This window comes from Nerophis ophidion, linkage group LG09 (assembly GCF_033978795.1).
Source record: "Nerophis ophidion isolate RoL-2023_Sa linkage group LG09, RoL_Noph_v1.0, whole genome shotgun sequence".
NCBI classification, from domain to species: Eukaryota; Metazoa; Chordata; class Actinopteri; order Syngnathiformes; family Syngnathidae; genus Nerophis; species Nerophis ophidion.
This window is the reverse complement of record NC_084619.1, coordinates 64543073-64569572: the sequence shown is the minus strand read 5'-3', so window position 1 is coordinate 64569572 and position 26500 is coordinate 64543073. Positions and strand designations below refer to the sequence as shown.

General features: G+C 40.4%; 1 protein-coding gene across 6 annotated transcripts in view; it reads right to left on the bottom strand.

Annotated features, from left to right (window-relative positions):
- mgmt (O-6-methylguanine-DNA methyltransferase) overlaps window positions 1-26500 on the bottom strand; it is a 222670-nt gene that overhangs the window by 93723 nt on the left and 102447 nt on the right. For all 6 annotated transcript variants that reach the window (XM_061911575.1, XM_061911574.1, XM_061911570.1 and 3 more), the window contains exon 4: window positions 22814-22953. In XM_061911575.1, coding sequence (XP_061767559.1) covers window positions 22814-22953 — 140 coding nt within the window. The remainder of the gene's footprint in view (window positions 1-22813; window positions 22954-26500) is intronic.

The following is a 26500-nucleotide window of genomic DNA, read 5'->3' as shown; positions in this document are numbered from 1 at the left end:
CATTTTTTGCGTTAAAATTCTGGCGCACGGTCAGGATTGTACCACCTCTGCCTCATTTTCAGCCAAGGAAAAACCCCTGGTGACTCCTTAAATGTTGTACTTGGATTGTTTTTGCTCAAAACTTGGAAAAAGTTTTAGCTACAGGTAAAGTCCAGTCTGGGGCAATTTTGGAGTGAAACTTGCCTGTGAGTCGGAGTCTCTTTACTCTGACCACTGACCGTGTAACAATCCGTGCTGAAGGTCCATCCATCTTCTTCTGCTGCTTATCCGAGGTCGGGTCGCGGGGGCAGCAGCCTAAGCAGGGAAGCCCAGACTTCCCTCTCCCCAGCCACATCGTCCAGCACCTCCTGGGGGATCCCGAGGCGTTCCCAGGCCAGCCGGGAGACATAGTCTTTCCAAAGTGTCATGGGTCTTCCGACGTGCCCTAAACGCTTCCTGAGCAGATGCCCAAACCACCTCATCTGGCTCCTCTCCATGTGGAGAAGCTGCGGCTTTACTTTGAGTGCCTCCCGGAGCTTTAAGGGAGAGACCTGCCACCCGGCAGAGGAAACTCATTCGGGCCCAGCTGGGCCATCTACTTACCTTTCGCCGATCGTGTGACCGTGTAACAATCCGTAATGAAGGTCCATCCAACTTCTTCTGCTTATCCGAGGTCATGTCACGGGGGCAGCAGCCTAAGCAGGGAAGCCCAGACTTCCCTCTCCCCAGCCACATCGTCCAGCACCTCCTGGGGGATCCCGAGGCGTTCCCAGGCCAGCCGGGAGACATAGTCTTTCCAAAGTGTCCTGGGTCTTCCGACGTGGCTTAAACACCTCCCTACGGAGGCGTCCGAGTGGCATCCTGACCAGATGCCCGAACCACCTCATCTGGCTCCTCTCCATGTGGAGGAGCTGCGGCTTTACTTTGAGTGCCTCCCGGATCTTTAAGGGAGAGACCTGCCACCCGGCAGAGGAAACTCATTTGGGCCCAGCTGGGCCATCCACGCACCTTTTGCCGGTCGTGGAGCCGGTCCCGGCACACCCCGTCTCGCTCTTCAAACCATGATCTTGTCCTTTCGGTCATGACCCAAAGCTCAGGACCATAGGTGAGGATGGGAACGTAGATCGGCCGGTAAATTGAGAGCTTTGGCTTCCGGCTCAGCTCCTTCTTCACCACAACGGATCGACACAGCGTCTGCATTACTGAAAACGCCGCACGGACCTATTTGTGCACTCCTCCCTCACTCGTGAACAAGACTCCTAGGTACTTGAAGTCCTCCACTTGGGGCAGGGTCTCCTCCCCATACCGTGCTGAAGGTATGCACAGTCAAATGAAAACGTGGGATTAATCTGCGTAGAAACATGAGAATGCGGTCGATTGCACGAATAAACTCGTTATTTTTGACGGCCCTCGTTAAAATAAATGGTTCAGCAGCCACTGGCAAGAATAATGAATTATTAAGTGGAAATACTGTGAGATATTACACTAATGTGCTTTGTCAGCTATAAACACACAGCTAACAAGGTTTGGTGCGCGGATGGCTTAGAGCTGGGGTGTCAAACTTCTTTTCATTGGGGGCCACACCGCAGTCAAGAGTGCCATTAGAGGGCCGAGTCTAACAGTAAGTCATCCATGAATGGGTTTTTGTTTTTCTTTGTCATGAAAAAGGGAGTTTTTTTGGGTTGGTGCACTAATTGTAAGTGTGTTTTTTACATGGATTTAATTTAAAAAAGAAATAAAAATATAAAAAATTATTCTGCGGTCCTGTACCAATCGAGCCGCGGCCCGGTGGTTGGGGACCACTGTTCCATGATACCAAAACATTGTGGACAATTCCATGCTCCCAACCTTGTGGGAACAGTTTGGAGAGGGCTCCTTCCTCTTCTAACATGACTGTGCACCAGTGCACAAAGCAAGGTCCATAAAAACAGAGCCTGGTGTAGATGAACTTGACTGGCCTGCACAGAGTCCTGACATGAACTCGATAGAACACCTTGGGGATGAATTAAAACGGAGACAGAGTTGGGCTTGCCCCCTTAGTTCCAGTGAAAGGAACTTTAAATGTTCCAGGATACCAAAACACTTTTTGGACAATTCCATGCTCCCAACCTTGTGGGAACAGTTTGGAGCGGGCCCCTTCCTCTTCTAACATGACTGTGCACCAGTACACAAAGTAAGGTCCATAAAAACAGAGCCTGGTGTAGATGAACTTGACTGGCCTGCACAGAGTCCTTACATGAACTCGATAGAACACCTTTGGGATGAATTACAACCGAGACTGAGAGCCAGGCCTTCTCCACCAACATCAATGTGTGATCTCACCAATGCGCTTTTGGAAGAACGTTGGAAAATTCCGATAAACACACTCCGCAACCTTGTGGACAGCCTTCCCAGAGGAATTGAAGCTGTATTAGCTGCAACAGATGAACCCACATCATATTCCACCCGATGGGTTAAGAATGGGATGGGGTTTCAGGAGTTGGGCTTGGCCCCTTAGTTCCAGTTAAAGGAACTTTAAATGCTCCAGGATACCAAAACACTTTTTGGACAATTCCATGCTCCCAACCTTATGGGAACAGTTTGGAGCGGGCCCCTTCCTCTTCTAACATGACAGTGCACCGGTGCACAAAGCAAGGTCCATAAAGACACGGATGACAGAGTCTGGTGTGGATAAACTTGACTGGCCTGCACAGAGTCCTGACATGAACTCGATTGAACACCTTTGGGATGAATTAAAACGCAGACTGAAAGCCAGGCCTTCTCCACCAACATCGGTGTGTGACCTCACCAATGCACTTTTGGAAGAATGGTGGAAAATTCCACAACCTTGTGGACAGCCTTCCCAGAAGAGTCGAAGCTGAAAAAGGTGGACCCACATCATATTGAACTCTATGGGTTGGAAATGGGATGCGATTTCAGGAGTTGGGCTTGGTCCCTTAGTTCCAGTTAAATGAACTTTGAATACTCCAGGATACCAAAACACTTTTTGGACAATTCCATGCTCCCAACCTTGAGGGAACAGTTTGGAGCTGGCCCCTTCCTCTTCTAGCATGACTGTGCACCAGTGCACAAAGCAAGGTCCATAAAGACAGAGCCTGGTGTGGATGAACTTGACTGGCCTGCACAGAGTCTTGACATGAACCTGATAGAACACCTTTGGGATGAATTACAACGGAGATTGAGAGCCAGGCCTTCTCCACCAACATCAGTGTGTGACCTCACCAATGCGCTTTTGGAAGAACGTTGGAAAATTTCTATAAACACACTCCGCAACCTTGTGGACAGCCTTCCCAGAAGAGTTAAAGCTGTAATAGCTGCAAAAGATGGACCCACATCATATTGAACCCTATAAGATTGGGTTTCAGGAAGTGGGTTTAGCCCCATATTGCCAGTGAAAGCAACTTTGAATGCTCCAGGATACCAAAACATTTTGGACAATTCCATGCTCCCAACCTTGTGGGAACAGTTTGGAGCGGGCCCCTTCCTCTTCTAACATGACAGTGCACCAGTGCACAAAGCAAGGTCCATAAAAACTAGAGCCTGGTATAGATGAACTTGACTGGCCTGCACAGAGTCCTGACATGAACTCGATAGAACACATTTGGGATGAATTAAAACGGAGACAGAGTTGGGCTTGGCCCCTTAGTTCCAGTGAAAGGAGCTTTAAATGTTCCAGGATACCAAAACACTTTTTGAACAATTCTATGCTCCCAACCTTGTGGAAACAGTTTGGAGCGGGCCCCTTCCTCTTCTAACATGACTGTGCACCAGTGCACAAAGCAAGGTCCATAAAGACACAGATGACAGAGTCTGGTGTGGATGAACTTGACTGGCCTGCACAGAGTCCTGACATGAACCCGATAGAACTCCTTTGGGATGAATTAGAACGGAGACTAGAGACAGGCCTTCTCCACCAACATCGGTGTGTGACCTCACCAATGCACTTTTGGAAGAATGGTGGAAAATTCCACAACCTTGTGGACAGCCTTCCCAGAAGAGTCGAAGCTGAAAAAGGTGGACCCACATCATATTGAACTCTATGGGTTAGAAATGGGATGCGATTTCAGGAGTTGGGCTTGGTCCCTTAGTTCCAGTTAAATGAACTTTGAATACTCCAGGATACCAAAACACTTTTTGGACAATTCCATGCTCCCAACCTTGAGGGAACAGTTTGGAGCGGGCCCCTTCCTCTTCTAACATGACTGTGCACCAGTGCACAAAGCAAGGTCCATAAAGACAGAGCCTGGTGTAGATGAACTTGACTGGCCTGCACAGAGTCCTGACATGAACCCGATAGAACACCTTTGGGATGAATTACAACGGAGACTAAGAGCCAGGCCTTCTCCACCAACATCAGTGTGTGACTTCACCAATGCGCTTTTGGAAGAACGTTGGAAAATTTCTATAAACACACTCCGCAACCTTGTGGACAGCATTCCCAGAAGAGTTGAAGCTGTATTAGCTGCAAAAGATGGACCCACATCATATTGAACCCTATAAGATTGGGTTTCAGGAGGTGGGTTTAGCCCCATATTGCCAGTGAAAACAACTTTGAATGCTCCAGGATACCAAAACATTTTGGACAATTCCATGCTCCCAACCTTGTGGGAACAGTTTGGAGCGGGCCCCTTCCTCTTCTAACATGACTGTGCACCAGTGCACAAAGCAAGGTCCATAAAAACAGAGCCTGGTGTAGATGAACTTGACTGGCCTGCACAGAGTCCTGACATGAACTCGATAGAACACCTTGGGGATGAATTAAAACGGAGACAGAGTTGGGCTTGGCCCCTTAGTTCCAGTGAAAGGAACTTTAAATGTTCCAGGATACCAAAACACTTTTTGGACAATTCCATGCTCCCAACCTTGTGGGAACAGTTTGGAGCGGGCCCCTTCCTCTTCTAACATGACTGTGCACCAGTGCACAAAGAAACGTCCATAAAGACGCGGACGACAGAGTCTGGTGTGAGTGAACTTGACTGGCCTGCACAGAGTCCTGACATGAACACGATAGAACTCCTTTGGGATGAATTAGAACGGAGACTGACAGCCAGGCCTTCTCCACCAACATCAGTGTGTGACCTCACCAATGCACTTTTGGAAGAACGGTGGAAAATTCCTATAAACACACTCCGCAACCTTGTGGACAGCCTTCCCAGAAGAGTTGAAGCTGTATTAGCTGCAAAAGATGGACCCACATCATATTGAACCCTATGAGTTAGGAATGGGATGTGGTTTCAGGAGTTGAGCTTGGCCCCTTAGTTCCAGTGAAAGGAACTTTGAATGCTCCAGGATACCAAAACACTTTTTGGACAATTCCATGCTCCCAACCTTGTGGGAACAGTTTGGAGCGGGCCGCTTCCTCTTCCAATATGACTGTGCACCATTGCACAAAGCAAGGTCCATAAAGACACGGATGTCAGAGTCTGGTGTGGATGAACTTGACTGGCCTGCACAGAGTCCTGACTTGAACCCGATAGAACACCAAATACTTTTGGCAATATAGTGTATATATATATATAAATATATGAAACAAGATCAAAAACAAATCATTCATCAGCAGCACGCCTCATAATCCGGTGCCCCCTATGGTCCGGAATGTAGAGTAATATATTTGTCCATTGTTTGAGTTCTCAGTCTGCTCCATAATTTGAGGCCACATATTGATGTACTCCAAAATTCTTGGCACGCGTGGCGGAAACAAAAACAAGAACTGTTTTGATAGCGCACAATCCCACATCCGGGGTGACGGCATCAGTCTTTGGCGGTAAATGTTTTCCCACTCTTTAAAAGTGTTAAAGCAAAGAAGCAATCAAAAATTAATGGGCAAAAACACCAGCAGGATGAATATTCAATGGAGAGGGTGTCAACATGAAGATCTGATAACCCTGTGATCATTAAAAAGAGGAAGTCGGCGGAGCGTTTACTCTTATTGCAGACGACTGCCAGGGGGGTCCCGGCTTCTTTGTAAACTAAATGGCTGAAGAAAGATTAAACAAGGCAGCCTAAAACACTTCCATCATTGTACGTTCACAACAAGGAGCGTCGCCCGCAATCCCGGCAATTATTTTACCTAAAAAGAAAAAAAAAATACCTCCTTTGATTTATGTTGTATGTTTAAAAAAAAACAAAAATGTCACCGGTTGTAACTTGATGGCGTATAAAAGTCGGGATGTTCAGATCCATCATTAAAGCCGCGCTCGCATCAACAGCCGTAAAACTTTCCGAAGCCCTGGATTAACCTCGCAGGCGAGAGAAATACCGCTCCGGTACTCCGATCAATACGGTTCCCCGGGTTTGGACGGAGAGCAGGGGTACCCTCAAGGCCTGCGGATCTGTGTGAGGATGCGCCGCGCCGGGGCTTATCGATACTCAAATCCGGGCGAGTGTCACGGCGAAGGCGATGGATCGATGGAGCGCGCTGAGCTTTTCAGGGCCCGAGCTGACAAGTAATTGACACTGACAATCTGACTCTGGATCAGTATTAGTGGCTCGGGCTATCGGCCTCCACTCAGCGGAGAAGGGAGGGAGAAGTGTGTGTGTGTGTTCATGTAGTTCTCCCCTTCTTGAGACATCAACAAGGTAAAGTAGCTTCCATATGAGGACATAAATACAGAAAACCAGTGCGTCTGATAGAGAATGTCTCATTTGCACCCCTGCTGGTGAAATATATAAAAAATAGGGTGATCCCAAAAAGGTGTGTCGCTTTTAAAAGTGCTCCCCCTCTGGTCAACATACGAAATAACAAGTGTTTGTAAGAAATTGAAATGGCCAAAATGTATTTAAAAAAAATACAAAATAAATATGTATATAAAGACACTGTAATAATTTGAAGTAAATAATGAGGATTAAAAAACAATTACCAACAAAACATCTCATTTTTATTTTTTTTGTTACCTAAAAGCAGTCTTTTTCTCACTGTGTCGACTTGTTTCCTCATAAAATTGGGTACAATTTCTCATATTCTTTCTGTTTCTGTAATATTGCAATATTTTTTTTTGTACAATTATGACTTTTTTATGTAAAGTTATACGTTTTTAATGCAAAATGGTGACCTTTGTCATTTAAAATTCCGACTTTTATCGCAATATTTCTTTTTGTTTGTGTGTGTAAAAATTTGAAGAGCTCCCCCCTCTGGTGAACATACATAATAACAAGTGTTTGTCAGAAATTCAAATGGCCAAAATGTATTAAATACAAAATAAAAATGCATATAGAGACACACTGTAATAACTTGAAGTAAATAATGAGGATTAAAAAAGAATTACCAACAAAAAAAAATATTTTAATTTATTTTGTTACCTAAAAGCAGTCTTTTTCTCACAATATGCCATCTTTTTTCCTCATAAAATTGGGAACAATTCCTCATATTCTTTCTGTTTCTGTAACATTGCAATATTTTCTCGTAAAATGATGACTTTTTTATGTAAAGTTAGAAGTTTTTAATGCAAAATGGTGACCTTTGTCATAAAAATTCTGACTTTTATCGCAATAATTATTTTTTTTGTTCTTGTAAAACAGTGACATGTTATGATAAAAATTCCAATTATTATAATATTGCCAAAATGTTAAAGTTTTGTAAAAAAATTGGGACTTTGTCGAATAATATTGCGACTCTATTTTATAAAATTGCCAAAATGTTAAGCTTTTCTTGTAAAATTGCGACTGTTATTGAGTAAAATTTCAACTTTTATCATAATATCGCACAAACGTTCCATTTTTCTTGTAACATTTTGACTTGGTTGAGTAAAATGACAACTTTTATTACAATACTGCCAAAATTCAAAGTTTTTCTTGTCAAATTGTGACCTTTTTCGTGTGAAATTCCAACTCATTTTTCACAACAAGCTTTTTTTATTGTGTGTGTGCGTTCTTGTAGTTCTCCCCTTCTTGAGACATCAAGAAGGTAAAGTAGCTTCCATATGAGGACATAAATACAGAAAACCGGTGCGTCTAATAGAGAATGTCTCATTTGCACCCCTGCTGGTGAAATATATAAAAAATAGGGTGGTCCCAAAAAGGTGTGTCGCTTTTAAAAGTGCTCCCCCTCTGGTCAGCATATGAAATAACAAGTGTGTGTAAAATGTGAAGTGCTCCCCCTCTGGTCAACATACATAATAACAAGTGTTTGTAAGAAATTGAAATGGCCAAAATAAATAAAAAATACAAAATAAATATGTATATAAAGACACACTGTAATAACTTAAAGTAAATAATGAGGATTAAAAAAGAATTACCAACAAAAAAAAATATTTTTATTTATTTTGTTACCTAAAAGCAGTCTTTTTCTCACAATATGCCATCTTTTTTTCCTCATAAAATTGGGAACAATTTCTCATATCCTTTCTGTTTCTGTAACATTGCAATATTTTCTCGTAAAATGATGACTTTTTCAAGTAAAGTTAGAAGTTTTTAATGCAAAATGGTGACCTTTGTCATTTAAAATTCTGACTTTTATGGCAATATATTTTTGTTGTTGTTGTTCTTGTAAAACAGTGACATGTTTTGAGTAAAATTCCAATTATTATAATATTGCCAAAATGTTAAAGTTTTTTTAACAAAATTGGGACTTTTGAGTAATATTACAAATGTATTTTATAAAATTAACAAAATGTTAAGCTTTTCTTGTAAAATTGCGACTGTTATTGAGTAAAATTCCAACTTTTATTATAATATCGCACACATGTTCCACTTTTCTTGTAACATTTTGACTTGGTTGAGTAAAATGACAACTTTTATTACAACACTGCCAAAATTCAAAGTTTTTCTTGTCAAATTGTGACCTTTTTTGTGTGAAATTCCAACTCATTTTTCACAACAAGCTTTTATTTGCATAGTATGTATATATTATTGATGTTGTAAATACAAATCTTTATAGGTCTAGAAAGGGAGGTCTTAAAGAGGTACGCATTTTTCGGAGGTCCCAAGAAGGTAAGAAACACAAGAGTGTGTGTGTGTGTGTGTGTGTGTGTTCTTGTAGTTCTCCCCTTCTTGAGACATCAAGAAGGTAAAGTAGCTTCCATATGAGGACATAAATACAGAAAACCGGTGCATCTAATAGAGAATGTCTCATTTGCACCCCTGCTGGTGAAATATATAAAAAATAGGGTGGTCCCAAAAAGGTGTGTCGCTTTTAAAAGTGCTCCCCCTCTGGTCAACATATGAAATAACAAGTGTGTGTAAAAATTGAAGTGCTCCCCCTCTGGTCAACATACATAATAACAAGTTTGTGTAAGAAATTTAAATGGCCAAAATGTATTTAAAAAAAAACAAAATAAATATGTATATAAAGACACACTGTAATAACTTGAAGTAAGTAATGAGGACTAAAAAATATATACCAACAAAAAAATAAAATTTTTATTTATTTTTTGCTACCTAAAAGCAGTCTTTTTTCTCATAAAATTGGGAACAATTTCTCATATTCTTTCTGTTTCTGTAACATTGCAGTATTTTCTCGTAAAATTATGACTTTTTTATGTAGCCATAAGTTTTTAATACCAAATGGTGAGCTTCGTCATATAAAATTCAGACTTTTATCACAATATTTTTTTTGTTGTTCTTGTAAAACAGTGACATGTTTTAATTTAAAATTCCAATTATTATAATATTGCCAAAATGTTAAAGTTTTGTAAAAAAATTGGGACTTTTGTCGAGTAATATCATGACTGTATTTAATAAAATTACCAAAATGTTAAGCTTTTCTTGTAAAGTTGCAAATGTTATTGAGTAAAATCCCACACATGTTCCATTTTTCTTGTAACATTTTGACTTGGTTGAGTAAAATGACAACTTTTATTACAATACTTACAAAATTCTAAGTTTTTCTTGTGAAATTGTGACCTTTTTCGTGTGAAATTCAAACTCATTTTTCACAAGCTTTGTTTGTATGTGCATAGTATGTATATATTATTAATGTTGTAAATACAAATCTTTATAAATGTAAAAAGGGAGGTCATAAAGAGGTACGCATATTTCGGAGGTCCCAAGAAGGTAAGAAACACAAGTGTGTGTGTGTGTGTGTTCTTGTAGTTTTCCCCTTCTTGAGACACCAACAAGGTAAACTAGCTTCCATATGAGGAGATAAATACAGAAAACCAGTGCATCTAATAGAGAATGTCTCATTTGCACCCCTGCTGGTGAAATATATAAAAAATAGGGTGGTCCCAAAAAGGTGTGTCGCTTTTAAAAGTGCTCCCCCTCTGGTCAGCATATGAAATAACAAGTGTGTGTAAAAATTGAAGTGCTCACCCCTCTGGTCAACATACATAATAAGTGTTTGTCAGAAATTGAAATGGCCAAAATGTAATGAAAAAAAATACAAAAATAAATATCTATATAAAGACACACTTTAATAACTTGAAGTAAATGAGGATTAAAAAACAATTACCAGCAAAAAACAACATTTTTATTTATTTTTTGCTACCTAAAAGCAGTCTTTTTTCTCATAAAATTGGGAACAATTTCTCATATTCTTTCTGTTTCTGTAACATTGCAGTATTTTCTCGGAAAATGGTGACTTTTTCAATGTAAAGTTATAAGTTTTTACTGCAAAATGGTGACCTTTGTCATAAAAAATGCTGAATTTTATTGCAATATTGTTTGTTGTTGTTCTTGTAAAACAGTGACATGTTTTGATTTAAAATTCCAATTATTATAATATTGCCAAAATGTTAAAGTTTTGTAAAAAAAATTGTGACTTTTGTCGACTAATATTACGACTGTATTTTATAAAATTGCCAAGATGTTAAACTTTTCTTGTAAAATTGCGACTGTTATTGAGTAAAATTCCAACTTTTATCATAATATCGCACAAACGTTCCATTTTTCTTGTAACATTTTGACTTGGTTGAGTAAAATGACAACTTTTATTACAATACTTACAAAATTCTAAGTTTTTCTTGTGAAATTGTGACCTTTTTCGTGTGAAATTCCAACTCATTTTTCACAACAAGCTTTTATTTGCATAGTATGTATATATTATTCATGTTGTAAATACAAATCTTTATAAATGTAGAAAGGGAGGTCATAAAGAGGTACGCATTTTTCGGAGGTCCCAAGAAGGTAAGAAACACAAGTGTGTGTGTGTTCTTGTAGTTCTCCCCTTCTTGAGACATCAAGAAGGTAAAGTAGCTTCCATATGAGGACATAAATACAGAGAACCGGTGCATCTAATAGAGAATGTCTCATTTGCACCCCTGCTGGTGAAATATATAAAAAATAGGGTGGTCCCAAAAAGGTGTGTCGCTTTTAAAAGTCCTCCCCCCTCTGGTCAACATATGAAATAACAAGTGTGTGTAAAAATTTTAAGTCCTCCCCCTCTGGTCAACATATGAAATAACAAGTGTTTGTAAGAAATTGAAATGGCCAAAATGTATTTAAAAAAAATACAAAATAAATATGTATATAGAGACTGTAATAACTTGAAGTAAATAATTTCGCACTGTGTCAACTTTTTTCTCATAAAATTGGGAACAATTTCTCATATTCTTTCTGTTTCTGTAACATTGCAATATTTTCTCGTAAAATGATGACTTTATGTAAAGTTAGAAGTTTTTAATGCAAAATGGTGACCTTTGTCATAAAAATTCTGACTTTTATCGCAATAATTATTTTTTTTGTTCTTGTAAAACAGTGACATGATTTGATAAAAATTCCAATTATTATAATATTGCCAAAATGTTAAAGTTTTGTAAAAAAATTGGAACTTTGTCGAATAATATTGCGACTATTTTATAAAATTGCCAAAATGTTAAGCTTTTCTTGTAAAATTGCGACTGTTATTGAGTAAAATTCCAACTTTTATTATGATATCGCACAAACGTTCCATTTTTCTTCTAACATTTTGACTTGGTTGAGTAAAATGACAACTTTTTTTACAATACTGCCAAAATTCAAAGTTTTTCTTGTGAAATTGTGACCTTTTTCTTGTGAAATTCCAACTCATTTTTCACAACAAGCTTTTATTTGCATAGTATGTATATATTATTGTTGTTGTAAATACAAATCTTTATAAATGTAGAAAGGGAGGTCCTAAAGAGGTACGCATTTTTCGGAGGTCCCAAGAAGGTAAGAAACACAAGAGTGTGTGTGTGTGTTCTTGTAGTTCTCCCCTTCTTGAGACATCAACAAGGTAAAGTAGCTTCCATATGAGGACATAAATACAGAAAACCAGTGCATCTAATAGAGAATGTCTCATTTGCACCCCTGCTGGTGAAATATATAAAAAATAGGGTGGTCCCAAAAAGGTGTGTCGCTTTTAAAAGTGCTCCCCCTCTGGTCAACATATGAAATAACAAGTGTGCGTAAAAATTGAAGTGCTCCCCCTCTGGTCAACATACATAATAACAAGTGTGTGTAAGAAATTTAAATGGCCAAAATGTATTTTAAAAAAAACCAAAGTAAATATGTATACAAAGACACACTGTAATAACTTGAAGTAAATAATGAGGATTAAAAAACAATTACCAACAAAAAAATAAAATTTTTATTTTTTTTTGCTACCTAAAAGCAGTCTTTTTTCTCATAAAATTGGGAACAATTTCTCATATTGTTTCTGTTTCTGTAACATTGCAATATTTTCTCGTAAAATTATGACTTTTTAATGTAGTCATAAGTTTTAATACCAAATGGTGACCTTCGTCATATAAATTTCAGACTTTTATCGCAATATTTTTTTTGTTGTTCTTGTAAAACAGTGTTTTGATTTAAAATTCCAATTATTATAATATTGCCAAAATGTTAAAGTTTTGTAAAAAAAAATTTGACTTTTGTCGAGTAATATTACGACTGTATTTTATAAAATTGCCAAAATGTTAAGCTTTTCTTGTAAAATTGCGACTGTTATTGAGTAAAATTCCAACTTTTATCATAATATCGCACAAACGTTCCATTTTTCTTGTAACATTTTGACTTGGTTGAGTAAAATGACAACTTTTATTACAATACTTACAAAATTCTAAGTTTTTCTTGTGAAATTGTGACCTTTTTCGTGTGAAATTCCAACTCATTTTTCACAACAAGCTTTTATTTGCATAGTATGTATATATTATTCATGTTGTAGATACAAATCTTTATAAATGTAGAAAGGGAGGTCATAAAGAGGTACGCATATTTCGGAGGTCCCAAGAAGGTAAAAAAACACAAGTGTGTGTTCTTGTAGTTTTCCCCTTCTTGAGACATCAACAAGGTAAAGTAGCTTCCATATGAGGACATAAATACGGAAAACAAGTGCATCTAATAGAGAATGTCTCATTTGCACCCCTGCTGGTGAAATATATAAAAAATAGGGTGGTCCCAAAAAGGTGTGTCGCATTTAAAAGTGCTCCCCCTCTGGACAACATATGAAATAACAAGTGTGTGTAAAAATTGAAGTGCTCCCCCTCTGGTCAACATACATAATAACAGGTGTGTGTAAGGAATTTAAATGGCCAAAATGTATTTAAAAAAAACCAAAATAAATATGTATATAAAGACACACTGTAATAACTTGAAGTAAGTAATGAGGATTAAAAAACAATTACCAACAAAAAAATAATTTTTTTATTTTTTTTTGCTACCTAAAAGCAGTCTTTTTTCTCATAAAATTGGGAACAATTTCTCATATTATTTCTGTTTCTGTAACATTGCAGTATTTTCTCGTAAAATTATGACTTTTTTATGTAGTCATAAGTTTTTAATACCAAATGGTGACCTTCGTCATATACAATTCAGACTTTTATCACAATATTTTTTTTGTTGTTCTTGTAAAACAGTGACATGTTTTGATTTAAAATTCCAATTATTATAATATTGCCAAAATGTTAAAGTTTTGTAAAAAAATTGGGACTTTTGTCGAGTAATATCACGACTGTATTCAATAAAATTACCAAAATGTTAAGCTTTTCTTGTAAAATTGCGAATGTTATTGAGTAAAATCCCACACATGTTCCATTTTTCTTGTAACATTTTGACTTGGTTGAGTAAAATGACAACTTTTATTACAATACTTACAAAATTCTAAGTTTTTCTTGTGAAATTGTGACCTTTTTCGTGTGAAATTCAAACTCATTTTTCACAAGCTTTGTTTGTATGTGCATAGTATGTATATATTATTAATGTTGTAAATACAAATCTTTATAAATCTAGAAAGGGTGGTTCTAAAGAGGTACACATTTTTCGGAGGTCCCAAGAAGGCAAGAAAAACACAAGTGTGTGTGTGTGTGTGTGTGTGTGTGTGTGTGTGTGTGTGTGTGTGTGTGTGTGTGTGTAACAGAGTGGAGAACATTATTCCGCCAAGCAGCAGCAGCAGCAATGCCAGTGGCGAGTGGCGCTAATACTGCGAGGTTACATAATGTGTGAATATAAGGGGAAGGCTCCTCCATTTGTGTTGAGACGGTGCCCACAGCGCTACACGGGTGCAGCTAAGCGGCCTTTGATCACGAGGTTTGATCAGACACCGCCCGCCCTGCAGCCCTCCACTGGGCATACACGGGCCGAGGCCATTCCTGCGTGAGGTTTACGCTTAAGGTAAAGACGGGCGTAAACAAAAAGGTGCGGGCTTTAAATCTGGCCTGAATGTTCTCTGAGGGCGCCGTGGATGCTTGGGAAATAGCAGCAGTGAAGAATACAAATCAAGGAATACTCTCGTACTGACTCACTGCTTTTATTTCAAATCTTCGCTGCTTCTTCGCGAGTCGCTTCTCAACCCGAACATGCTATTTAGAATCTGATCCCGGACTGGTAAAATCGTGGCATGAGACTTTAAAGGCCTACTGAAATGAGATTGTATGCGTCATACTTGATCATTTCGCGATATTGCCATATTTTTGCTGAAAGGATTTAGTAGAGAACATCGACGATAAAGTTTGCCACTTTTGGTCGCTAATAAAAAAAACCTTGCCTGTACCGGAAGTAGCAGACGATGTGCGTGTGACGTCACGGGTTGTGGAGCTCCTCACATCTGAATATTGTTTACAATCATGGCCACCAGCAACGAGAGCAATTCGGACCGAGAAAGCGACGATTTCCCCATTGATATGAGCGAGGCTGAAAGATTCGTGGATGAGGAAAGTTAGAGTGAAGGACTAGAAAGAAAAAAAAGACTATACAGTGGGAGCGATTCATGGCATGAGACTTTAAAGGCCTACTGAAATGAGATGTTCTTATTTAAACGGGGATAGCAGGTCCATTCTATGTGTCATACTTGATCATTTTGCGATTTTGCCATATTTTTGCTGAAAGGATTTAGTAGAGAACATCGACGATAAAGTTCGCCACTTTTGGTCGCTAATAAAAAAGCCTTGCCTGTACCGGAAGTAGCAAACCATGTGGGCGTGACGTCACGGGTTGTGGAGCTCCTCACATCTGAACATTGTTTACAATCATGGCCACCAGCAGCGAGAGCGATTCGGACCGAGAAAGTGACGATTTCCCCATTAATTTCAGCGAGAATGGAATATTCGTGGATGAGGAAAGTTAGAGTGAAGGACTAGAAAGAAAAAAAAGACTATACAGTGGGAGCGATTCATGGCATGAGACTTTAAAGGCCTACTGAAATGAGATTTTCTTATTTAAACGGGGATAGCAGGTCCATTCTATGTGTCATACTTGATCATTTTGCGATATTGCCATATTTTTGCTGAAAAGATTTAGTAAAGACCATAGACGATAAAGTTTGCTACTTTTGGTCGCTGATTAAAAAGCCTTGCCTGTACCGGAAGTAGCAGACCATGTGCGCGTGACGTCACGGGTTGTGGAGCTCCTCACATCTGAACATTGTTTACAATCATGGCCACCAGCAGCGAGAGCGATTCGGACCGAGAGAGCGACGATTTCCCCATTAATTTGAGCGAGGATGAAAGATTCGTGGATGAGGAAAGTCAGAATGAAGGACTAGAAAGAAAAAAAAGACTATACAGTGGGAGCGATTCATGGCATGAGACTTTAAAGGCCTACTGAAATGAGATGTTCTTATTTAAACGGGGATAGCAGGTCCATTCTATGTGTCATACTTGATCATTTCGCGATTTTGCCATATTTTTGGCTGAAAGGATTTAGTAGAGAACATCGACGATAAAGTTCGCCACTTTTGGTCGCTAATAAAAAAGCCTTGCCTGTACCGGAAGTAGCAGACCATGTGCGCGTGACGTCACGGGTTGTGGAGCTCCTCACATCTGAACATTGTTTACAATCATGGCCACCAGCAGCGAGAGCGATTCGGACCGAGAAAGTGACGATTTCCCCATTAATTTCAGCGAGAATGGAATATTCGTGGATGAAGAAAGTTAGAGTGAAGGACTAGAAAGAAAAAAAAGACTATACAGTGGGAGCGATTCATGGCATGAGACTTTAAAGGCCTACTGAAATGAGATTTTCTTATTCAAACGGGGATAGCAGGTCCATTCTATGTGTCATACTTGATCATTTTGCGATATTGCCATATTTTTGCTGAAAAGATTTAGTAAAGACCATAGACGATAAAGTTTGCTACTTTTGGTCGCTGATTAAAAAGCCTTGCCTGTACCGGAAGTAGCAGACCACGTGCGCGTGACGTCACGGGTTGTGGAGCTCCTCACATCTGAACATTGTTTACAATCACGGCCACCAGCAGCGAGAGCGATTCGGACCGAGAGAGCGACGATTTCCCCATTAATTTGAGCGAGGATGAAAGATTCGTGGATGAGGAAAGTCAGAGTGAAGGACTAGAAAGAAAAAAAAGACTATACAGTGGGAGCGATTCATGGCATGAGACTTTAAAGGCCTACTGAAATGAGATGTTCTTATTCAAACAGGGATAGCAGGTCCATTCTATGTGTCATACTTGATCATTTCGCGATATTGCCATATTTTTGCTGAAAGGATTTAGTAGAGAACATCGACGATAAAGTCTGCAAATTTTGGTCGCTAATAAAAACGCCTTGCCTTTACCGGACGTCAACGGTGTGAGGGTTCCTCACATCCTCACATTGTTTATAATGTGAGCCACCAGCAGTAAGAGCAATTCGGACCAAGAAAGCGTCAATTTCCCCATTAATTTGAGCGAGGATGAAAGATTCGTGGATGAGGAGAGTTAGAGTGAAGGACTAGAAAGGAAAAAAAAGACTATACAGTGGGAGCGATTCATGGCATGAGACTTTAAAGGCCTACTGAAATGAGATTTTCTTATTTAAACAGGGACAGCAGGTCCTTTCTATGTGTCATACTTGATCATTTCGCCATTTTGCCATATTTTTGGCTGAAAGGATTTAGTAGAGAACATCCACGATAAAGTTCGCCACTTTTGGTCGCTGATAAAAAAGCCTTGCCTGTACCGGAAGTAGCAGACCATGTGCGCGTGACGTCACGGGTTGTGGAGCTCCTCACATCTGAACATTGTTTACAATCATGGCCACCAGCAGCGAGAGCGATTCGGACCGAGAAAGCGACGATTTCCCCATTGATTTGAGCGAGGATGAACGATTCGTGGATGAGGAAAGTCAGAGTGAAGGACTAGAAAGAAAGAAAAAACTATACAGTGGGAGCGATTCATGGCATGAGACTTTAAAGGCCTACTGAAATGAGATGTTCTTATTCAAACGGGGATAGCAGGTCCATTCTATGTGTCATACTTGATCATTTCGCGATTTTGCCATATTTTTGGCTGAAAGGATTTAGTAGAGAACATCGACGATAAAGTTCGGCACTTTTGGTCGCTAATAAAAAAAGCCTTGCCTGTACCGGAAGTAGCAGACCATGTGCGCGTGACGTCACGGGTTGTGGAGCTCCTCACATCTGAACATTGTTTACAATCATGGCCACCAGCAGCGAGAGCGATTCGGACCGAGAAAGCGACGATTTCCCCATTAATTTGAGCGAGGATGAAAGATTCGTGGATGAGGAAAGTTAGAGTGAAGGACTAGAAAGAAAGAAAAGACTATACAGTGGGAGCGATTCAGATGTTATTAGACAAATTTACTAGGATAATTCTGCTTATTGTGTTACTAGTGTTTTAGTGAGATTATATGGTCGTACCTGTACAACCTGAAGGTCGGCCCCGCACCTTTCTTCAGCACCAGTCGACGGGTGGTGGGACCCTCTTCGAAACACGATCTTTCGAAATGATCGCTGCACAATACACTGTACTTAGTGTGTGTGGTCCAATCCAACCGTGTTCGCTTGACCGCTCTGTTCCATAGCAAAGCTTCACCGTCATCTTTCGGGAATGTAAACAATGAAACACCGGCTGTGTTTGTGTTGCTAAAAGTGGCCGCAATATACCGCTTCCCACCTGCAGCTTTCTTCTTTGACGTCTCCATTATTCGTTGAACAAATTGCAAAAGATTCAATCAATCAATCAATCAATCAATGTTTACTTATATAGCCCTAAATCACTAGTGTCTCAAAGGGCTGCACAAACCACCACGACATCCTCGGTAGGCCCACATAAGTGGGACGTCGATGACAATGATGACTATGAGAACCTTAGAGAGGAGGAAAGCAATGGATGTCGAGCGGGTCTAACATGATACTGTGAAAGTTCAGTCCACAATGGATTCAGAATGGATTCAGAAACACAGACGTCCAGAATACTGTGGAATTACTTCAAACTTCAAAAATGTTTTCTTTGTCTTAAAATAGAATAGCTAATTCTCCAGACCATAGGGCACACCGGATTAAAAGGCGCATTGCCGACAAATGCTCTATTTTTCATCTTTTTCCATATATAGGAGTCATATTATGCTATTTTTGTAAATGTAAAAGACTTCCTTGTGGTCTACATAAGATGTGATGGTGGTTCTTTGGTCAAAATGTTGATCTAGATGATATTTTACACATCATCTTCAAGTGACTTTCTGACCGTTTTGTGGGCGGCTCTTATTTACGTGCCCCCACTTCGACAGTGTCTTCTCCCCGTCATCTGGAGCATGCTGACAAAAGCGTGATTTTCTTTTTTAGCAAAATTTGCTACCGTTGACCTCAGAGCCAAATAACTTGGTAGGTAACACATGTTAACTGTTAGCATTCTAACGTTAGCATGCTAGCAGGCTAATATAAGCATGCTAACCTTTTTTGGGCTATTTTTTCTTTACCTCCAGTGGAATACACCTTATAGTCGTATTACTTGATATGTAAGACATGATACATTTTAGCATGCCATGTGCTAAGTGCTACATTTTAATGTAAGCATGCTAATGTTTCAAGCTAGCTCTATAGCTCATTTTGTACAATTAGACCTAAAAATTCAAAGATTCGGACACTCGGCACCATCTTCAAAGTACGGCGGCTCCCGACGAATGACCGCTTGTCTACTTTCGACACAAGCTAACTGATAGCATGATTACGATAGCTTGCTTGCATGCTAACAAGAGCATGATATTTTTTGAGCTAAATGTGCTTCCGTTCACCCCAGAGACAAATGAGTGTTAGCATGCAAACCTCAGCATTCTAACTTTTTTTTTTGCTGTTTTTGTCACTTTTCTCTTTACTTCCACGGCCTCTTTGACGTCTCATTTTGTTCACACGCTCGCGGACTTTCGACATAAGCTAACTGACAGCATGCTAACGTTAGCTTGCGCGCATGTTAACATAGGGATGATATTATTTTTAGCTAAATTAGCTTCCGTTCACCCCCAGAGTCAAATAACTTGGTGACACGTGTTAACTGTTAGCATTCGAACGTTAGCATGCTAGCAGGCTATTATTAGCATGCTAACTTTTTTTGGGCTATTTTTTCTTTACTTCCCGTTGAATACACCTCATAGTCGTATTACTTGATATGTAAGACATGATAAATGTTAGCATGCCATGTGCTAAGTGCTACATTTGAATATAAGCATGCTAATGTTTCAGGCTAGCTCTATAGCTCATTTTGTACAGTTAGACCTAAAAAATCACGGATTCGGACAGTCGGCACCATCTTCATTTTGTTCACACGCTTGTCTACTTTCGACACAAGCTAACTGATAGCATGATTACGATAGCTTGCTTGCATGCTAACGAAAGCATGATTTTTTTTGAGCTAAATGTGCTTCCGTTCACCCCAGAGTCAAATTACTTGGTGTGTGGCACTTGTTAAGTGTTAGCATGCAAACCTTAGCATGCTATCTTTTTTTTTGCTGCTATTATCACTTTTTTCTTTACTTCCACGGCCTCTTTAACGTCTCATTTTGTTCACACGCTCGCGGACTTTCGACATAAGCTAACTGACAGCATGCTAACGTTAGCTTGCGCGCATGCTAACATAGGCATGGTATTATTTTTTGCTAAATTTGCTTCCGTTCACCCCCAGAGTCAAATAACTTAGTGACACGTGTTAACTGTTAGCATTCGAACGTTAGCATGCTAGCAGGCTATTATTAGCATGCTAACTTTTTTTTTGCTATTTTTTCACTTGTTTTCATTACTTCCCGTGGAATACACCTCATAGTCGTATTACTTGATATGTAAGACATGATAAATGTTAGCATGCCATGTGCTAAGTGCTAGATTTTAATGTAAGCATGCTAATGTTTCAGGCTAGCTCTATAGCTCATTTTGTACAGTTAGACCTAAAAAATCACAGAGTCGGACACTCGGCACCATCTTCAAAGTACGGCGGCTCCCGACGAATGAGCGCTTGCCTATTTTCGACACATGCTAACTGATAGCATGATTACGATAACTTGCTTGCATGCTAACAAAAGCATGATATTTTTTGAGCTAAATTTTTTAAAATGTTGCTAAATTTGCTTCCGTTCACCCCCAGAGTCAAATAACTTGGTGACACATGTTAACTGTTAGCATGCGAACGTTAGCATGCAAACAAGATAATATTAGCATGCAAATTTTTTTGTTGCTGTTTTTTCACTTTTTTCTTCACTTCCGCAGCCATACACCTTACAGCCGTGTTTCTTCATATGTGAGACATGCTAACCATTAGCATGTCATCCTTAGCACACATGCCAAATGGTGCATTTTAATTTAAGCATTCTTATTTTGTACAGTTACACTTTAATTTCATGGATTCCGACGCTCAGCTATACTTCCACATAGCCCGGTGCTTAACATCTCATTTCAACTTTCGACACAAGCTAACATAAGCATGATATTATTTTTAGCTAAATTTGCTTCAGTTCGCCCCAGAGTCAAAAAACTTGGTTCGTGGCACTTGTTAACTGTTAGCATGCTAACGTTAGCATGCTGACTTTAGTTTGCTGTTTTTTTCACTTTTTTGGTCACTTTCGCGGCCATACACCTTACAGCCGTGTTTCTTGATACGTGAGACATCCTAACAGTTAGCATGCCATGCTAAGTGCTACATTTTAATGTAAGCATGCTTAATGTTTTAGGCTAGCTCTGAAGCTCATTTTTGTATGGTTACCGTATTTCCTTGGTGCGTGGCACTTGTTAACTGTTAGCATGCTGACTTTAGTTTGCTGGTTTTTTCCACTTTTTTCGTCACTTCCGCGGCCATACAGCTTACAGCCGTGTTTCTTGATACGTGAGACATGCTAACAGTTAGCATGCCATGCTAAGTGCGACATTTTAATGTAAGCATGCTAAATTTTTTAGGCTAGCTCTGATGCTCATTTTTGTATGGTTACCGTATTTCCTTGGTGCGTGGCACTTGTTAACTGTTAGCATGCCAACTTTAGCATGCTGACTTTAGTTTGCTGTTTTTTTCACTTTTTTCGTCACTTCCGCGGCCATACACCTTACAGCCGTGTTTCTTGATACGTGAGACATGCTAACAGTTAGCATGTCATGCTAAGTGCGACATTTTAATGTAAGCATGCAAAATTTTTTAGGCTAGCTCTGATGCTCATTTTTGTATAATTACCGTATTTCCTTGGTGCGTGGCACTTGTTAACTGTTAGCATGCTAACGTTAGCATGCTGACTTTAGTTTGCTGTTTTTTTCACTTTTTTCGTCACTTCCGCGGCCATACACCTTACAGCCGTGTTTCTTGATACGTGAGACATGCTAACAGTTAGCATGCCATGCTAAGTGCGACATTTTAATGTAAGCATGCTAATTTTTTTAGGCTAGCTCTGATGCTCATTTTTGTATGGTTACTGTATTTCCTTGGTGCGTGGCACTTGTTAACTGTTAGCATGCTGACTTTAGTTTGCTGGTTTCTTCACTTTTTTCGTCACTTCCGTGGCCATACACCTTACAGCCGTGTTTCTTGATACGTGAGACATGCTAATAGTTAGCATGCCATGCTAAGTGCTACATTTTAATGTAAGCATGCTTAATTTTTTAGGCTAGCTCTTAAGCTCATTTTTGTATGGTTACCGTATTTCCTTGAATTGCCGCAGGGCATATAGTATGCGCCTGCCTTGAATTACTGCCGGGTCAAACTCGTATCGCAAAATAATTAGCGCATGCTTAGTATTACTGTCAAACTCGTGACGTCATAATTTTCAAAATGGAAGAGGCTGATTTCAATGCCGGTAATTGGAAATCGCAAAAAGGGAAGAAGATTAAGAGCTATTCAGTAGGATTTAAGGTCCAAGCTTACATCACACAAAATTTTTTACTGCATGCCTTTGGTAAGTGCCGAAGTAAGAAGAGGTTTTAAAATAATTAGCACATGCTTACTTGAACCAAATGCCTTTGTTAAGCGCAGGAGTGAGAAAAGGTTCTAAATTAATTAGCGAACCGGCGGCATTTCAAGGAAATACGGTACACCTCAAACTCAAGGATTTGGACGCTCAAAACGTCAAAACATCTGCGGGAATTTTCCGGTTTAAGAGTACGAGTCATGTCATAATCGTCACTTCCTCAGCGTACAGTCGCTGTGTGTGCGTGCGTGTGCGCCCACGCCAGGTAATTTCCTCACCGGATCATCCCGCTCAATACGTCAAACCTGTCAATCAAAGTCATCCAGGCTTACCGGGTTCCTCCTCATGGCTCCTCCCACCGCCCGCGCCGCCCCGGGCTGTCCCGCCATCTCAGCCAGGCGCTTGTAGGAGACCGTCTCCCCCATCTTCACGTGGCTCAGGAGGACGTGCAGCACGCGGCTGGTGAAGGTATCTGCGGGGGTGGGGGGTGGGGGGGGGGATGAGTTTATTATGGGTCCACTGGAAATGTGAGGAAATCTGCTGGCTCAAAAGTATAATTGGGTCCATTTTTTTTTGTTCCATCTCACATCACGTGGACAAAGATAAGACCTTCTGGGGGAAAGTTCTGTGGTCAGGTGGAACAAAAACGGAGCTGTTTGGCCACAATCCCCAGCAATATGTTTGGAGGAGAGAGGGTGAGGCCTTTAATCCCAGGAACACTAGACCTACCGTCAAGCATGGTGGTGGTAGTTTCATGCTCTGGGCCTTTTTTGCTGCCAATGGAACTAAGTCTAATATTGTGAGGTTTTGTATTCCTAAAAATAGATACAGCGCCCACCAGACACATTTTTTTCTCTAAATTGCCCCCCACCCCCTCCCGTCAAAATAATTGCCCAGGTTACAGAACGTAAATGAAGTATTCTTGACGTTCTTTTGAATGCATTTTTAAAGTGATTTAGAAGTGAAATTGATTGCCGTCATTGTTCGCCACCCAGAAAGAGCTGATTTTTACATTTTTGTCTTCTTCTTGTGACGGTCAGCTGGCATCGTGGTGCACGTTCGTTCTCTCTATTATGCAGTCGGACTGGACACGGCGTGAAGGTAAGAAATGATGATTTATTTATACTACAAAAAACAGACTAGGAACAGAAACACTTGCACAAGGCACTAAAGGCAAAATGAACAGAACTAACATGGGAGCTAAAAAGAACTAAAAGTGCTAGCATATGAGCTAGGGAACAAACAAAAGAAGCATAGCGTGAAAGCTAGCAAGTACAAGAAATTGTTTTTTACCACAATTGGGAAACAGCGTCGTCACATGTTGCACGGAACAGAAACTAGGATGCGAGGATGAGTAACAGAAAAGGCAGGCTTAAATAAGGGGAGTAATTACAAAGCAGGTGCGTGTAAAAAACAAGAGACAGGTGACACTAATATGTAACTATGAGAACAGAACAAATCAGGAAGGACCACCAGGAACTAAGGAAGTCAAATACTAACAAGATACTATTCAGAACGGAACCAAAACCCGAATATGACATGATCCAAGCAGCGGATCATGACACTTCTCTTTCATTATGATTGTGAACAATTGGGAAAAATTCCCCCAAAAATGTGCGGTTCCCCTGTAAGGGAGCACAGGGGGTAAAAAGAGCCAATCAGAAGACTCGATTTGCCAACGTCACATGAAGTCTGGGAAAAGTTGACGTCAGTATGCGGCCAAAAAGCCACTTTTTGTTCCACCTCAGCAGCTTGTCCAGGGTGTACTTCGCATTCCACTCGAATGCAGCTGAGATAGGCTCCAGCAACGTGACCCCGAAAGAGAGAAGTGGTAGAAATGGATGGATGGATCACATGGACAGAGATAAGACCTTCTGGAGGAAAGTTCTGTGGCCAGGTGAAACAAAAACGGAGCCGTTTGGCCACAATACCCAGCAATATTTTTGGAGGAGAAAAGGTGAGACCTTTAAGCCACTTAGAACGAGATTATTTTCATATTTCGTCTTCTTCTCTTTCATAATGATTGTGAAAAATATGGAAAATTCCCCAAAAACTGTGCAGTTCCCCTGTAAGGGTGCACAAGGGGTAAAAAGAGCCGTTCAAAAGACTCAATTTGCCAACTTCACATGAAGTCTGTGCAAGCCTGACGTCAGTATGCGGCCAAAAAGCCCCTTTTGGTTCCACCTCAGCACCTTGTCCAGGGTGTACTTCGCCTTCCGCTCGAATGCAGCTGAGATCGCCCCCGTGACCCCGAAAGATAGAAGCAGTAGAAAATGGATGGATGGATCACATGGACAGAGATAAGATGTTCTGTAGGAAAGATCAGTGGTCAGGTGGAACAAAAACCGAGCAGTTTGGCCACAATACCAAGCAATATGTTTGGAGGAGAACAGGTGAGGCCTTTGAGCCTAATTTTTGGTGATTCAACCCCCAATTCTAACCCCTTGATGCTGAGTGCCAAGCAGGGAGGTAATGGCTCCCATTTTTTTAAAACGGAAAACCATTGCAGGTAATAGAGAGCCAAATACTAGAGTCAGTGAACATTGCTCCAAAGTCAGGATTTTAGTTGATTTCATGTGCGTTCAAAAGTAAAGTCTAAAGTAAAGTACCAATGATTGTCACACACACACACACGAGGTGTGATGAAATTATTCTCTGCATTCGACCCGTCACCCTTGATCACTGGGAGGCGAGGGGAGCAGTGAGCAACAGCGGTAGCCGCGCCTGGGAGTCATTTTTTCGGTAATTTAACCACCCAGTTCCAACCCTTGATGCTGAGTGCCAAGCAGGGAAGTAGTGGCTCCAGTTTTTTTTATACGGAAAACCATTGTGTCTAATAGAGAGCCAAATACTAGAGTCCGTGAACATTGCTCCAAAGTCAGGATTTTAGTTGATTTCATGTGCGTTCAAAAGCAAAGTCTAAAGTAAAGTACCAATGATTGTCTCACACACACACACACATGAGGTGTGATAAAATTATTCTCTGCATTTGACCCGTCACCCTTGATCACCCCCCTGGGAGGTGAGGGGAGCAGTGAGCAGCAGCGTTTGCCGCGCCCGGGAATAATTTTTGGGGTGATTTAACCACCCAGTTCTAACCCTTGATGCTGAGTGCCAAGCAGGGAGGTAGTGGCTCCAGTTTTTTTTATATGGAAAACCATTGTGTCTAATAGAGAGCCAAATACTAGAGTCCGTGAACATTGCTCCAAAGTCAGGATTTTAGTTGATTTCATGTGCGTTCAAAAGTAAAGTCTAAAGTAAAGTACCAATGATTGTCTCACACACACACACACACACACACACACACACACACACACACACACACACACACACACACACACACACACACACACACACACACACACACACACACACACACACACACACGAGGTGTGATGAAATTATTCTCTGCATTTGACCCGTCACCCTTGATCACCCCCCTGGGAGGTGAGGGGAGCAGTGAGCAGCAGCGTTTGCCGCGTCCGGGAATAATTTTTGGGGTGATTTAACCACCCAATTCCAACCCTTGCTGCCGAGTGCCAAGCAGAGAGGTGATGGCTCCTATTTTTATAGTGTTTGGTATGACTCCCAACCTACCGATCTCACTCACTAACCACTAGGCCACTGAGCTCCAGTTGTAGAAATGACTGGAAACTCAATCATGTTCATATACAAGTGTATGCAAACTTTTGACCACGACTGTATATATTTAATCGCCCAACACATGGAAGTTTGACCTTAGAAGCAGTAATAATACGCTACAGTAGCTGCTGTGAGAAAATTATTACTACGGCAGGGGAAAAAAATGTAGGTTATGCATTGAAAGGTCACAGCTAAAATTAAAAAAGTTGGCTCCTTCATTTAAAAGGATTAAGAGAGGCCAAAAAGACGGCAAATCTGCTCCAGATTTTTAATAATAATCATTTGAATGTTGCATAGCATTTGTGGCAGGCGGATGACTTTGAGGTTAATCAGACCAATTTGTCCTTTTAATTGCTTTCTATTCACAGTCGATTCAT